A 16981-nucleotide genomic window follows, 5' to 3' on the forward strand; every position below is an offset into this window, starting at 1 on the left:
TTAAAGGCTCGATTGTTAATCCATTTTTGTAAAATTATTGCAACCATTCTTAAATTTGCTTATATCCTTTCACATGTTTCTTCCACTCTTTCATGATGCATAATTATTTGGTTAAGGAAGAATTTGCCGCCTTGTCCCTTACCGTTTTCAGTAGGGGACACTATATGCGTTTTAATTTCCACATAAGCATGACAAGAAGGACTGAGAAAAATTGGGTGAGAGGAAATCAACAAAGTGAGTGTTTTTCTAAAAACTTCAAAGGACCAAGAAAACTGTTCATAAAGAATCTTGTTTTTTTAGCCAGGCCTGGGGGCATATGACTTCTATTCATTACTTTGTTTCAGTTGTGATGATCCAGAAGTGGAGGATTATGGGAACAAATGGAGCATGAGTGCTATGCTTAGGTACCTGAAACAGGAAGGCAGAGACACAACTGGTGAGTAGTACCAGATCGTTTTCCTTCCTGACTTTGTACAACCTTACCATGGCCTCTTGCCAGGAGTTCCACTCCTAACTACAGTGTATTGCTGAGGTGTCCAGTGGGCTGATTGTTCTTGGTGTTACTTTTTCTGTAACCCCATTTCCTTTTTCTTGTTTCTAGTTTGGAAGGTAACTTTCTGCTTTAATCCTCAGTGAAGGGTAAATTCACTAAATTGTCAGCTTTTTAATATATTGCTTCCCACTACATTGTCCCTGAGTTTATCTCTCATTCCTGTTGCTAAGTTGGAGAATGAATGGGCAGAGTGGAGTCTGAATACAAGACTTAGAGTCAAAATGGGCACATTGCTAAGCCTTGAGCAGATGGGAAGCACCGGGCAGAGAAACTACCTCAGTTCACAAGAGAAAGGGTGATGGGGAGGAGGGGAAGAGACAGAGGCTCCTTTTCCATTCCGTGTCTGTCTTCTGTCAAAGGAGGCTGCCTGAGTGCATCCCCAGACACTTCCGTTCTTGACTGCATCAACCTATTTATGGATATTACTGTCCCTGTCGGGTGTATTCTGAATATTGCCGTATAGAGTTGTTGCTTTTATTTTTTTTCTTTTTTTCCCGATTGAGCACACATGCTTTTCCAATTAGATTGTGACCTAGAATCTGGTCCTGCTAGAAACCAGGTCTTTCTTCAGATTTACATTTTTTTTCCCAGCATTGATGGCCCACGTGGAAGACCTGATCATCAAGACTATCATCTCTGCTGAGCTAGCTATTGCTACAGCTTGTAAAACCTTTGTCCCTCATCGCAGCAGCTGTTTTGGTAAGGCACTCTGCAAGAGTCTTGTGTGTTTTGTGAAGAGGGTCTTGGGGAGTTGGGATGAGTTCTGGGGTAGAGAACCTTAGTGATTTTTCGGTAGTGAGAGTTCCTTGATGCACTTTCTCTCTGAGATCAGGTAGTGTGCAGATCCCGCTAAGAGGCCAGTGGTGAGCTTAGCTGGAATTCCCCCTGGGAGTAACTCACTTTCTGTGTGGGAAGCAGGGATTAGAACTGAAGTGTGGGTCTCTCTGTCATGCAGTCAGAAAAAGTCTGCAACGGACTGTACAGGAATCCAGCTCTAACAAATATATTCCAGAGCTCTTTGGCAGCCAGACTGGGAGCTGTTCCAAAATGCTCTGGCTGGTACCAGTGTGTGCTTTCTTCCATTTTCTGATGACTCCTCCTTTTTGTTTTAGTCTTCTTTCTAGTGGGTTCCTTTCCCCTCCTCCTACTCCTGCTTTTTCTTCTTCCTCCTCCTCCCCCCTCCCCTTTTACTTCACCCCCAACCTGGCACAGAGAAGGAGAAATAAACAGTTCACAAGCACCAAAACAGCAAACCTGTTTCCTTCGAACCCGCTAGCTATGACGGTGGCACTGAGGCTGCCTGTATATATTTGCTGTCTTTGTGGATAGGAACTTGTTAGTAACTGCCAGTGTGGATGTCTCTAAAATCACATAAGATTTCAGCAGCTATGAGGCCTGGTTAGTAAAGTGTGCCAGGGTCACCCACCAGTACAGAGGATGCTTAAGTGCGGTGTGGACTAATATAGCCAGCAAGGACATCAGAGGTACAGCTTGCTCAGGAGGCAGAGAAGAAAGGGGAGAGAGGAGAGGGAGGAAAGGGGACATACTGGGGAATGATATTGGCTAAATTGTCTTTTATTGTATGTGTGTATGAACAAACCCCTCCATTATGTACAACTCTGATGCACCAGTAAAAACGTGGAGAAAAAAGAACATGGCCTTTAGATCCTGACAGCCTTCATTTTTTTTTTTCTTTCTTTTATTTATTGGTATTGGGATTGAACCCAGGGGTGCTCTGCCACCGAGCTACTTTCCTGCCCCTTTTTATTTTTTATTTTGAGACAGAGTTTTGCCAAATTGCCAAAGCTAGCCTTGAACGTGTGATTGTCCTGCTTTAGCCTCTCAAGTCACTGGGATTGTAGGCATGTGGCACTATGCCCAGTGGTCTGATGGCCTTCATTTGAAATCCATTTGCACCCTTTACTAGTTTGGTGACTTTCAGCAAGCTTTTCTAATCCTGCTTTCTCAACTATAAGGTGGCAGCAACGAGGGTATCTGTCATCTAAGAGGATCATGAAGATGGAATGAAATCATGTATGCAGTGTTTGGCACCATGTCAGGCCCTTATGCTAAACTCAGTAACTTCTTTTTAAATTATTTTTTATAATTATACATCATATTTCTTAATTTCTTTAATGGGTTATCATTGTAGCCTGTACTCAAGAAGCACTAAAATAGACATACTATTGAAACTCTGAATAGAAGCTGTGGATAAATCAGGACCTACAGTTGCACAGGGAAAAAAGAGGTCATAGTATATTATTAAAGTGTGTATCCAGATGTTGATGTCTTCCTAAGTGACTCCCAAAGCTTAAGTAGTAAAATAGAAACTATATGACCTTTGCGGTCTCTAAGGATCTGATCACAGCTGACTTTTCTAGAATTCTCTTTTCCCTCTTGTACCTTATACTTTAGCAGTGCCCTACTGTATCTCTTGAGCACACCAAGCTTTCGTGTCTCGTGTCTCAGTTCTGCTCTCCAGCTAGGGCACCCTACAGTCTGCCTTGCACACTCATTTCTTGTCTAAGACTCAGCTCCACCTTGCCTCTGGAAACCTTGCCTAACTAGCGCCTGTTCGTCTTCCCTCCTCTGTGTTGCAATGCTTTGTTTACGTGTATACTTCCCCGGTTGTCTCCGAGTTTATTCTTGAATTCTTAACAGTCACTGAAGGATTGGTCGAGCCAAATCTTCTGCCATTTCCCTGGGCCTCCGAGGACTTTTTCTACCCCTTTGCCTTTGTACCTGCTGTTTATTCTGTGTCTGGTCTCCATTTCTCATGTTACTTTACCTAATAGCTCAGTGACATCCTTCAAGACAAACCCAGTTGTCAATTCTCTGCTGACCTTTTTCCAACTCTACTAGTCAGGGTTAGACTCTCCCATCCTCTAATCAGCACTCTGTTCATAACTTTGCAGTAGTACCTGTGTGTCATCTGGTGTCATCTATGTGTCTGTCTCTCCTACTGAACTGGAAGCTTCTTGAGGACAGTAACAGTGACTCCATTGGTTTTGCCCCTCCAGTGCCAGGCAGCATCCTTTGTTCTTAGAGGATACGTGGAGATGTTCATTGAACGAACAATTGGTACTTGCTTTAATTGCTTTTTGGTGACTTGACAGCAGATTTCCCAATGTACCTGGGTTGGTAAGGGCCTAGAACCCTTAGAATTATCACAGTCTGTTTGAGGATGGGAGTGGGGGCATAGAATGAGTGTCAACTTCCAAAACCTCAGATTGAAGTAATAAATAAATTTCTTCCACATCTACTTGAGGATAAATTTCACATAGTTGTTGGTGTGAAAATCTTTGTTCTGATCAGTTAATCATGGCAACTTCCCTGAATGTTTCTTTTTCTAACATGTTTTATTACCTGATTAATTTTTTGGAAGCTTAGGAATTTATTGAACCTCAGGTCAGGAGAACATTTCAATGTGAAAGAAGCAGTGACTTTCTCTGATTGGTGAAATCCCCCCAAGTCCATTTGATCAGCATGGGTCTCCCTTCCCCTTCCTGCTTGTGTTCAGCTTCAATAAACCAAGTGCATCTGGACTTTTTTAAGTTGTTGACTGTCTTCTTGGCTTCTGAGGTTCTAATTCCACTTCCTGTCAGCCCTGGGATTTTGTGTGCTTCATTAACCTCCCCCTCCACTGTCAGATATGATTTCGTATACGTGTGTATATTTGTGTCTCCTTGCTTCCCTCTGACTCTTAGCTTCCCTTGGGGTTTAAGTTACAAGGAGTAAGCTTTTTTTTTTTTTTTTTTTTCCTTCTCTCTTTCATTTGTGTTAGAATAAACAGGAATTGAGAGCTTCCCAGAAGATTTTGGCTTCAACAGAGTGTTGGTGCTTTTAGGAGAAGCAAATAGTCCAGAGATGGAGTTCCCTATATTCATTTGGTTGTTGTCCCTGACCTTCCATCTGTGGCTCTGTGCCAAGAGCACTCCATTACCATCTTGTTTCTGTCCTGTGGTTTGTTTCTTGCCCGACCACCTGTGATGTCTAACTCTGTTTCCAGGTATCTTCAATATTCCCTTTCATTCCTTTATTTATACATTTTAGCTTTCTTCCCCCAGTTCTTGCTGTTTGAAGACAGTTCTTGCTGTCTTTCAGTAGTGCATTACCATCAACAATCTGTCCCTCTCCAACCAAAATTTACATGGGGTGGTACATACCTATACTTGTGTTATATTGTCAGTGTTATGTACAGATGTAAATATGGTCATTTAAAGCTTTTTCATAGATTTGTACATCTAGAAGGACTTTAGAAAATAATTAGTTCATATATACAAAGGGAGAGCTTGAAAAATTAACATGTCTCAGGTTTTAGAGCTAGTGAGTGAAAAAAGAGACAGCCTGAAGAGCTGGGCTTCAGAGAGCTGGGCGTCAGAAGTTATATCGTGGCAATTGTAGTATCTTGATCATGAAATTTCATGTATGTAATGTTCAATGCCCACCTCAATAAAACAGGTTTTTGATGATTATTCTTTACTGCCTTCCAAGATGGTGAAAATATGACCATATGTGAAATAATATGCTTTAGTAGCAGCTTTTTAAAATATGCTAAGGGACTTGGCACTGTGAGATAACTGACTATGAGAACAGCCTTTTGACCAGTTGAAGAAAAACAGCCAAAAACAACAGGATGTTAGCTGTCCTTTAAAGATATTGCTGCTGACAGTGGTTTTATCTTTGTATGTGAGGATGGCTAAAGTGATGCACTGTGATCCAGTGGGATCCTGTGGATCAGAGGTGAGACCACTTAGGGAACTTACAGCCTGGCCTTGTTTTAATCAGAGACCAGTGAGGCATGAGCTCAGGGCCACCCATGCCCAGTACATCTCTTTGTTGAATGAAATCTGGTTTGGCCTTCTATGGCTTCCTCAGGGTAAACTGAAGATCTTAAAGGGAGCAGGCCCATAAATGACTATCGAAGGACTGAACGTATGTAGTACACATTCTCCAAGAGTGTAAACCACTTGACCTCCAACTAAAAAAGAATGAAAGTCAAGTGTTCACTTTTCAAGATAATCTCCTTTTCCAGTTTATTCCTTACTTCTATTTAGATGGGAAGGGAAGTTGACCCTAGAAGGGACTTGTAGGTTATAGGAAGTACCTACCGTTTGTCAAGCAAACAAAGGTGATTTCCTCCAGTTCTAGCAGTGTCATCGGTATTTATTTTACCCTATACCATATACCATAAAATGGGTTAAAAAAAAGATTTAGAAAGGTTAAATAAGTTATCCTAGGTCATGCAGCTAATAAATGGCAAAACCAAGTTTGGGAGCCAGGTCTCTGACTCTTTCTCCACCCACATAAAGACAAGTTCTGATGAGCCCGCCACTTTTGGCATGCCTCATATCCTGGATTCTCCTCTGCTCTCTTGTAACTAGATCTCAGGAAAAATGATATCATCCTTTGATATCATCCTTTCTAGCAGATCAGGACTCTGAAAGGGCACTCTTACCCTCTAGTCAAGAGTACCCTCTCCTAGATAATCCTCTCAAATCTGCCTTTATGTCTGGTAGCCAGATACCATATTGATCTGTTGGACTAGCTAGTAAATTGTCTGTGGCCTTTTTCTTTAATTTCATTCAGTTTCATGTGGGATCTTGGTCTGCTTTTTTCCAAAACTCTTCTCATGGACCCCATTATAAAGACCTCTCTTCACTTTTACACTTGAATCCAAAGTCAAGGTGAAAAGAATTTCCTTTATACAAAAGGATTTCAGTGACAGTGAGTACTGGCTAATGTCAGCACTTTCCATTGCCTCTGGGACTATAACTTCAACTGGGACTTTATTTCTGGGGAGGGTTAGTGGACTGTTTCCAAAATTAGTGGTGTGACATGTTTAATAATCTCTTAGGCCTTGGATGAACTATTTTCTGTCAAATCTTTTTTTTCCCCTTTCTCTTCCTAGATCATCTTTTGTCAGTTTTTCCTTAATATATTTTTAATATGTAAAATTTATATTGAGAATTTCTTTAATTTTCTTCTTGATTGGTGGTATGTATTATTCTCAGGTCATGTGGATCAGGTTATTTTGCGGGGAGTAGCTACAGATTATTTTCTTTCTCAAAAACTGTATGGTTTTTTAAACTTAAGTTTTTTTTCCTTCCTTCCTTTTCTTTTCTTTTCTTTTCTTTTCTTTTCTTGCTTTCCTTCCTTCTCCCCCCCACCCCCGCTTGCTTCTTTCCTTCCTTCCTTCTCCTGTGTTTTAGTTATGGAGCAGGCTGCTTGGTATATAAGGATGAAGGAAACATGGCCTTTGCCCTCACGGGATGGGGAAGAGCAAACATGAAACGATAAATGACAGAGCAAGTAGTAGAATGAGCATAATGCTCTTGGAATACACAGAGTTACCACCTCTACCTAGGGCTACAAAAAGTCATTTCTGACGGGAGTATGATAGCAAGATACAGTGTCAGGACACGATGTGGCATTTTTTGAAATGGTATGAAGTGTGACTAGATGTAGCCAGCATGGAATGGGGGTTTAGAAGATAAGGTCATACAGGTGGATTAATACCAGATTGTAAAAGACTGACAAGTTTAAGTTCATCTGTAGGTAATAGATAGCTACTGGAAGCTTTTGAGCAAAGAGTAATAGGATTATTTTTGTTTTCTTTAACTTTTATCTTAATTCAAACCAGAGCTCAAGATGGCAGTTATAACAGGGGGAGTACTGTACAGTATTACTAGCAGTGACTAATTTAAAATCCTTCAGGAACCAATCTGACGTTAGTGTTTATTGCTGGACCAATTCACTGTCTCAATGTGATAGATTTGATTTTTTTTTTTTTTTTTTGTGCCAGAGATTGAACCCAGGGGCACTGAGCTACACCTCCAACCCTTTTTATTTTTTGAAACAGGGTTTTGCTAAGTTGTTTAGGGCTTTGAACTTGTAATCCTCCTGCCTCAGCCTCCAAAGCTGCTGGGATTACAGGCGTGCTCCACCACACCTGGCCAGATTTGGTTTTTTAGAAGGGTAATTCTGATGGCAGTGGGGAGGTTAATGGTAGGTGCTATAGCTGCATAGCTAATCTTCACGAGGTGACCAGGCGTTCCTACTCAGGATTCCTCAGGAGAGAGGAAACCGTACGCTCCCACAGATACCTCCGCACAAACATTTACAGCAGCTTTATTCATAATGGCCTACAATTGGAAACAACCCAAATAGCCATCAAATGCTGAATGGATGTCATGTGGCATGTTCATATTGTAGAATACTACTCAGCAAAAAAAGAAATGAATTATACTACTGGCACGTGTAAATAAATCTCAAGAGCACAATGCTCAGTGAAATAAGCCAATCTCAGAAGGCTGTATTGATTCCATTTATTTGATTATCTGGAAAAGGTCAAAAGGAGACAAAAATCAGATCAGTGGTTGCTGGGGGATGAGGGAAGTATGGGGATTGACTGCAAAGGGGCATGAGGACACTTTGTGATAATTGTTGTGTATCTTGACTGAGTAAACAACTATACATTTATCAAAACTTATCAAACTGTTCACTTTAAAGGGGTGAATTTTATTATATATGTCATACTTCAATAAACCAGTTAAGACCAAAAACAGTGTAGATGAACCCCAAAAATGTGCTAAAGATGTCAGACTCAGAAGATTATATTTCGTATGATTCAATTTATAGGAAATTCTAGGTAGGCAAAACAAATCTATGGTGAAAAAAAAAAATAGGAATTGTGATTGTCAGGATTAGGGGTAATAGGCCAGGTATTTACCAGGAAAGGGCACAGGGAATCTGTGTGGGGTGATGGAAATATTCTGCATGGGCTGATGGGAGTGTGGGTTACATGGATGCATCCAGATACCAAGACTCATTAAACTTACCTTAAGGTCTTTCACTTCACCATTGTAAATGATACCTTTGAAGGGATAGAGGAGATCTGTTGGGTTTAAGAGAAAGAGAGAGAGAGACTTGGTTTGGGAGGTGGCAGGGAGAGTGTTTCTAGCTTTGAGACCTGGCGAATGGGGTCACCATTTTCCAGGATAGGAAACTAAATGATTTTGGGCAAAGATACCAAGTGCTGATGTGCTGGTGACAATGTCTAAATAGCAGTTGGAATTATGGATTTGGTATCTAGGAGACACTTGACTAAAGACAGTTAAATGTTATCCTCATAATATTAATTGTAGCCAGGAGAATAAGAGAATAGAATTGAGCAAGAAAGAGACCTGATGATGTCTGAAGAGAAGGATTAAGAGGAGAATCAGAAGAGAGCAGTGTCCTGGAACCCAAGGAGGAAGGAAGTTCCTATAAGTAGGAGGTGTCAACAGTTCCAGATACTTGGGTTTAGCCATAAGGCCTTCTTTGGCGATCACAGTGAGAACAGTCCATTACTAGATGGTTGACGCAGAAACAGATTTTTATGGGTTGGGGAGTGAACAGGCGTTAAGAGAGTTCAGACAGCTAAGTGTGGAGTGCTGTTTTAAGAAGCCATGTTTAAAGCAATGGGGAGAAAGGGGTGCAAATGTGAAGCAGAAGGTACAGTGAAGCAGCCTTTTACCCCAAATAGTCTCATTTTCAGGTTTGCTTTGGTTTGGCCAGGGGCTGAAGGAAATTTTTCTCACCAAGAAAAATTGTCCTGGGGAAATGTTAAATAAGGTTGTATCAACAGTCTTGGAAAATAGTGGCTCTGAACAGAGGAACAAAGAGAGGAACTATCAGCACAGGAAAAGCCTGGCTTGCCTGCACCCAGTGATGACAGGGACACTAGTGAATCCCATCTTGGATACTGAAGTTTTGAAATTCTAGACCTGGCTGCTTAAACACACAAAAATGAAAAGGTGAGGAAGCTTGATATTCTCAGCACAACCCTCTCTTTACCTTTTATAATCTTTAGCATTGGTAGAAAAGTTCAGCCCTCGTTAAAAGGATAATTAGGAGGGCTTTCGTAGCCTGCTGCCATCTTAGTCTCTTGTCACAGGCTGAGTTGATTATTCAAGAGAGATAGCAGATGCACAGCGTCTTTTTGTCCCATTTCTCTTCCCTGATTCCAGCCTTTTAAGTGAGCTGGTGTTGTAATGGTGTCACGTAGCCACATGTATTTCTTCTCCACTCTTTGGTTACTGCAGATTCAAGCCTGACGCGGTGTAGTTAGCTTTTTTACTATGGCACGCTCCCCATAGACATCATTTAGCCCCAACAGGTTTTATTCACGGGGGTGAAAATTACTTTAGCACTGTGAAGGAGTTTTCTCTCTTAGGACAATTTTTTTCTCTTTCACTTAACCAAAATATTTGTTCTCAACCTTTCCACTGAGGTTCCTGTAATTTGCCTGTGATTTGGGGAAATGGTTAAGCAAATGTGGTGCTTGCTTAGTGCTCTCCTGGATTGATAATCCAACTATGTCTTAATTTGTGGTTAATTCTACAAACCTGATTAATATATGCATCGATCATTATTTTCACTGTTCTTCATACCATGATTATTATTACTGCTTTATGAAACAATTGAATCCTGTACTAAATTCAGCTTTTAAAACTAAAGAGACTGTTATTTTCTTGAATCAGATATTGTGCTTTCTTGTTTGTATAACGTCTACAAGGACTTCTAGGTTGTACAAATTTTTCCTTTTTAGCCTTAGTCGGTGCTATATTCCAAAAGATTTTTCTCAGGATAAAGGGGGAATATCCTGTGGCATTATTGAAGGTTGGGCAAGATATTCAGAGGATTCTAGTGGCTATAAAAGGTATGAATTTGCTACCAAAATAGATGGGTAAAGGAGTTTCCTTTTCTTTACATTTTAAAGTGTAGATGATATATACATTTTATATAGTTACCTGAAGGTAGATATCATCTCAAACACTCATGTAATTTTTTATTAGTTTGCAAATTCATTGGAATCCTATATAATTGCTATGGAAGCCAATACATGCATGAAAACTTTGCCCTAGAGGGTTTAGAATACAAACATCTTCTTGTCTTCACACAGCACAAACAAGATAGAGATTTGCTGAGCATCCAGGTATTAACAGTGATTAATACAGAGGGCAAGGGAAACCAAAGATTGCTAAAGAAGTGTCAGAGAGAGAAGTGACTTCCCCAGGTTCCACAGTGCAGAGTCATGAGGACTACCAGGTCTCTAGATCCCCCTTCTAGGATTCTGGGGACTACATCATATAACTTCAGACTTCCTGTGTTCTGAGAGTCTTTGAGGCCATCTTTTTAGAAGTCTACATTTATTTTATTTTTTCTTTTTCTTTTCTTTCTTTCTGAGAGGATTAAGAAATGAAAGGAAAAAAAAATACCCTTCTTGAAACAAGGAAATTTGTTTCAGAATGGATTTCTGGAAAATTTCTGTTGTGTTCTGTGGGCATGACCTCTAATCACAGTAAGGAAGCTAGTCTTTTTTCTTGGAGAAAAGGTGTAAGTAATTTTTTTGAGTGACCTGGGGTGGGAAGTTCGAGCATCTGCGGCACTTATGAAACTTGTTTGATATGTGCACCTCAAGACAGTACACCACTGTGATTTCTACAGAGAGGATCTCACTAGTAATAATATGAAGGGCTCCAAAGTTAACCTTTCTTCTCTGAGTTTGTTAAATAAAATCAGGCTATCTAGGAGTAGAGTCTACTCATGGGTCTTGTTTTGCTCCTTGCCATAGTTGGGGTGGGAGGTTGAAGAAGAGAATCAGGAAAGAATCCAGAAACTGTGGAAATTTGATCTTTTTCTGTCCCGCTCCTTAAATGGTCATGGTGTGAGATGGTTTGTCACAGGCCTGCTCTACCATTCCTGGCTTCCTCTTTTCTCTTCTGACTCTCTGTCTATAGTCCAAGTATTTTATCTTCTGTGTTCAAAGGGAGATTGAAACCATAGGAGAGGGGAAATAATAAATATATTTTACATTTAAATGTCTTCTTGACCTAGGTTGCAAAAGCAAGATCTTACGTCTGAGAAAATGTGATGGAAGGACCCTACAGTCTTGAGTAGATTTTTCTGTTTTCAGGGTATGGCAGGGAGGTTTGTGGTAGCCCAGAGAAGAGTTGATGTTGGATGCACTTGCTTCGTTCCTTTTCTCAACAGCTTTTTATCCGTGAGCACAGCAGAGTCTTGCTTGTTAGCTCTTGTTGAGTCAGGTTGCTCTCTGTGGGGAACTTAGGAACACAAATAGAGTTGGTGCTATAAACAGGAATTGTATAATATTTTAAAATTAGCTTTAGAACCTGATTAATGTCTTGAACTTAAAAGATTCTGTGCTTCTGTTTCCATTTACTACTTATACTCTTGAGTTTTTAAGGCTTCTGGTGGGAGTTGATTGGATCAGCCCTTTCAGATCTTTATGCAATTTTAATGTGTTAAATGATCTTGTGTGTTGTGTTGTATTCCTAGAACTATATGGCTTTGATGTGCTCATAGATTCTACTCTGAAGCCATGGTTGTTGGAAGTGAATCTCTCTCCTTCTTTGGCCTGGTAAGTCATTTCCATCAACTATAAAAGGACAAACCTGCAAGTGACACTAAAACACTTTTCTAGGGGGGAGGGTTGGGTCATTTCACTTAACACTGGAAGACTTTCCCCCTTATTATTAGATAGAGATGGCTTAAATTTTTAAATGATTTTTTGGCATGTTTTCAAAGTCCATATGGCAACCAGGGATCCCTGTCTTCCATGTCAGTTTGCAGTATATGCTTACTGTTTATTGGTCTTCTGGAGTATGATTTCTGCATTTGTTTTTACCCAAGCATTTTTTTTTTTTTTTTTTTTTTAACTTCGTAGGTATTCTGTTAAGGATAAAGAAATACATATGGTATCGTATTCTATTACCAAAGGTTTATGCAGTCTCAGGTCTGGACCTCTGACTGTGTAGGTAATATCTGGTTCTTTTGCCCCTTCCATGTCCTGGTATCCATCCAAAATTAAAGTCTAACAACTTCAAAAAACCTTTAAGTTTTTTTTTTTTTTTTTTTTTTTAAATACCAATTCTTGTTTAGAAGAAGGAAAGAAACTTATTTTTCAGTACCAGAGAAGATTCTTCTTACCTCTGCAGCCAGAATTTCTATTAGCTATACACTTAACTAAATAGAAAACCCTACAGATTTATGCCAAAGACCACCCAGCTGTTGAGTTTTTAAGGATGAGAAAGTTTGGCGGAATGCCAGTGGAGCGGGAGTCTGGCTTCACCTCAGTAGTAAGGTGTAGAGTTAGATGTTACAGATGCTGCAGATGTGATGTGCACTTTGGTTGAGTCAGCCTTCTGCAGATTGCCCAGTAAAGCACTTTAGACACTGGTAGAGATCCCCAGGGTGTTGCATCAGGTGCAGCATGGAGGAACACCAAAGCTGGCCTTTTGCTTCCTGATCATGTTGCTCTTGTTTCTGTGTGGGTTCCTGCTGCATCATTTGGTGAGCTCTGGTATGGCTTGCTTGTGTCTTTCTGCATTATTTGCAAGCCTGCAAGCCTAAGAAGATTGATTTAGAACAGAAAATGAAGACTTACAGGAAACTATGAAGGTGGCCAAAGTTTCCTGTCTTATATGTGAATGTGATTCAACTATTGCAGCAGTAAAACGAAATTTGGATAATAGGCACACTCGTAAAAGAGCACACTAAAAGTCTAAGCCTTTAAAACCCACAGTGATAATGAAGCAATATTCTTGACTTGTGCAAAATCTGAATTGCATAAGACCTTCTGGAATAAAAAGATTACATGTTAGAGAATCAATGTGTTGGTGCTGGGCCTGCCTTACAGAGGGTGAGTTTAACACCAGGCTTTTATTTCTAGTACTTTTGCCCAGATGTTCTTTTCTTTTTCCATGGATTTGATGTGCTTTATGTGTTGCTTCTCATCAACATTTGGAAACTTTGCTATATTGGGGCCCATTAGAAAGCAGCTATTCTGTTAACCTATAAAATTATCGATTGTTCTTTTCTTTCTCTATTTTGTTAGTGATGCACCTCTGGACCTAAAAATTAAAGCCAGTATGATTTCAGATATGTTCACTGTTGTAGGTGAGTAGTAGTGTTTTTTGAAGCAGTCTCACATAAAAATGAACTAGAGCATCCATTTTGTCAGGCTCCATAGGTATTGCCAACTGGCAGTTCCTAAGCCATGCTGAATGTTTTGTACTAAAAAATTATATTTTCAGGGAAGTGTTTATATGTTTCTACTCCCCCTGGCTCCATCCTGTCCTGAGGCTGAACCACAACTAAGGCTGAGACCTGGGGCATAGGAATTATGAGCTGAGGCAGAGAATTAAGCAAAGATCTGCAGAAAGTCTATTTTTCTCTGGACTGAGAAAGTGAAACCCACTGACGAAGCCGGTTACAAAGGAGACTGGCTGTATTTCTGCTGGACAGTCTCTCCTGGTCTCAACATGATCCTTGCTATAGTAGTTATAACCAAAGCAGCCCAAAGAAGAAATCTCATTTTAAGTAGATAAGCCAAAACTTTGAAATGGAGATGGGCAGTCAGGTGGATATGATGTGGATTTATTGTTGTTTTTTAAAATTCTCTAAAAAGACATAATAAAACATATTCAAGATGAACTAGTACTTGATGTACCAGCAAATGCTATAAAACTTAGCTACTCTATTCTTCTTGGATGGGAATCCAGTTCTTTTTAGGAAGTCAGTGAAATTAGCTCAAGTCCAATTTCTTAAGTGATAGATAATATACAAAGCCCATTTTGGGAGTAGCCAGTGGGCCACCTTTGGCAATTCCAGAAGTAGATCATATAGCAGCACAACATCTCTCTCTTGCTTTTGGATTCCCAGTAAAAACAACATCATTTTCTAGTCAGATTCCTGGAAGCACTTTGAAATAACTTGCTTTTATTAATAACTGTGTTTTAAAATGGCCATGTACACATTTATTCAGGATTCATCAAGAACCTACATCTCTTTCTCAATCATAATCACATTTCAGCTACCCAACTAGCATACTCATCTTGAGGATGGATCTCTATGATATTTATGACCGTGAAACTGAGTTTGTGCATCTCAAGTTGCAGCCAGATCTGCTAATATCTTAGAAAATGGCAGGTTTTAACGTGTCCCATTCCCCATTTAGGATTTGTGTGCCAAGATCCTGCCCAGCGGGCATCTACTCGGCCAATTTATCCCACCTTCGAGTCTTCCAGGCGAAACCCTTTCCAGAAATCTCAGGTAAGCAAATTCAGTAGCAGGGAGTCCAGGGGAGGACTACAGGGAAGTGGCAGCAGATGTAAATGAGGGAGCTGAAGCACCATGGAGGTGAGGTCGCTTAGGGGAGGAGAATTGGGGATCAGTCTAGACAGGGACAGTCATGTTCAGCTGTGGCCAAAAGCTTATGCTTTCAGTGCTTTCCAACCAGCTTACTCCCTGCTTTTGTTTTGTCTTTTCTCTTGGCTTCTTTTTCTCATGCCTTTCCTTTTGCCTTTCTTTCTCTTTTCAAAAAGTACCTCCCGCCTCCCAAATGGGCATACTCATAAACAGCACAGAGAGGGAGCCTACTAATTCTTAGTCATTACTGCGTTCTCTCTGATCTTCAGACTAATTTCAAAGATGCTCCCTTGAAATAGCATCTTCTCTACCTGAAATTCTCTTCGAAGGACCCTGAATGATCATGAGTTATTGATTGAAGCTAAATGAAATAAATGCCCAGAGAAACGTAGGCTTGTCAAAAACAACATTTGATCAAACTTTGCTCTTGTCTTTGTGTGCTGAGATTTTGTTCTACAAACCAATCGGCTAATCCTTCTGTCTGCTCGTTCCATCATCTCATGAGTCCCTTTCTGTTTCCTCACTTCTGTTTTCTTTGCTTTTAATTTTTCTTCTCATTTAAAAGTTCCATCTTTCCCCTCTGTCCATCGGGTTTAATCACCTTGCCTACCCAGAAGTTTTGGAGGTATTGTCTTATTAAATCCATTCCTCTCTTCCCGTGACCTTCACTTTTCATGGCAACATCACTTACTTATTCTGCATTGTATGGTTTTGCATTTGTTAGTTTGTGGCTTTTAAATTGTTCAGTTCTCCTTTACTAGGTGTTGGCTCTTTTCTGTGTTCCTCCTTCACTCTTCTCTTTCTTTTTCCTCCTGTCCTTTTGATCCTTCTCCCACCCTTACTTCAGCCCTCCACTCCTTTCCTTTTTCATCTCTCTTTCTTCCATTCCTCTTCCTTCTCGCCTGCCTTTTGCTTGCTGATCTTATTTAGAGTGATGCTGTTTATGTTTGCCAAGCTCATATACTATTATTCAATACAGAATTTTCCATTAGAACAGGATTTTCAGACTCATCTGCCTACAGGCAGGTGATGCTGTGCGTATGAAGGGCAGGTGTAACACAGCTAGAGTGATGTGACAGGGGCTAGTAGGAAAGCACAGGCCTAATGGAAAAGGGGCGTCTGTTTAACAAATGTGCTCTAACTGATCACTGCCACGCATCAGTGTGGGCCAAGGGGGCTGAGAACTTCCTGGGGTCAAGAGAAATCAGAAATCTTGCTTTTAAGTATCAGCAACTAGTTCATTAAAAAGAAAAAAAAAAAAAAAAAAACAGGTTTGCAGGCCAAACATAACAGTCTTTGAGCTAGATACAGTCTGTCGGCTGTCTATCTGTGACCCCTGCTCTGGAATGACTTCCTAAGTATTATTGTGATGTGGAACAGGGTGTACTGTATTTTAAGAGGTATTATCTTGGATTACAAATAAAACCAGGCAACAGAGTTGTACTTGATCAGTGCATCATCGCAGATCAAAGGGTTTTCTTTAAATTTTAATAAGAAAAAGTAGAGAATTAACTTAGGTGTACTGGGAAAACTTAATTTGAGCAATCACATTCCTTTGCAGGTTATTTCCTGCAGCATCTTTGGCAAGAGCCACAAAAATGATATAGAAAGAACTGTGAATGTTTCAGTGCAGTTTTAACATAGTTTCTGCCAAATTTCACTTCTAGGGGAAGCTGTATAGCAAGCTTGGATGAATGAATCCCTCTCTTGGCTTGTCTGTCATTTTTTTTTTTTATTGGCAATTCTTCGCACGTGGTACGCAATCTACTTAATGTTTGTTTTGCTCACTGGTAGGTAATGGCATTATGTCATCCATAAGTAGCCCATAGAACACTTACATACAGGTGCTAAAAGAACTATAGCCTAGTTACATGTACTGTTTGAAACCAATGGTCAGGTGATGATGATCTTTAGTGCCTGGCAGAATTGTGCCCTTAGTGGTGAGAAGTTGAAGATGGAATGCAAATTGTGTAGGAAAAAGTGTGAAAAATATAAATTCTCTATCCACAAAGTGTAGGCCTCTTGCCTCTGTTCTGTGCTTGGAGATTTTTTTTTTCCTTTTTTATATCATAGATGTAGAAGATGGAAAATGTAGGCATGTTAGGAGAAGATAAGCCTTTATTCCATTTTTCTGTCTTTTATAGCGCCCAGTATCTGCACAGTTTCAGTCATCATATACCAAGCAGGTAAGTTCTGGATCATTTGGAGACTTCA

General features: G+C 40.1%; 1 protein-coding gene across 20 annotated transcripts in view; it reads left to right on the forward strand.

Moving 5' to 3' along the window:
• Positions 1-16981, forward strand: part of Ttll5 (tubulin tyrosine ligase like 5) — a 266244-nt gene that overhangs the window by 56553 nt on the left and 192710 nt on the right. For 17 of the 20 annotated variants that reach the window (XR_007107155.1, XM_047540836.1, XM_047540832.1 and 14 more), the window contains 6 exons: positions 345-436; positions 1145-1252; positions 11897-11978; positions 13455-13516; positions 14577-14671; positions 16912-16953. Coding sequence is in view for 19 of the 20 variants with exons in the window: in XM_047540836.1 (XP_047396792.1) it covers positions 345-436; positions 1145-1252; positions 11897-11978; positions 13455-13516; positions 14577-14671; positions 16912-16953 (481 nt within the window). In the remaining variant the exon portion in view is untranslated. The remainder of the gene's footprint in view (positions 1-344; positions 437-1144; positions 1253-11896; positions 11979-13454; positions 13517-14576; positions 14672-16911; positions 16954-16981) is intronic. The other 3 variants (XM_047540821.1, XM_047540820.1, XM_047540825.1) reach the window with 1 other exon arrangement.

This window comes from Sciurus carolinensis, chromosome 2 (assembly GCF_902686445.1).
Source record: "Sciurus carolinensis chromosome 2, mSciCar1.2, whole genome shotgun sequence".
Classification (NCBI taxonomy): domain Eukaryota; kingdom Metazoa; phylum Chordata; class Mammalia; order Rodentia; family Sciuridae; genus Sciurus; species Sciurus carolinensis.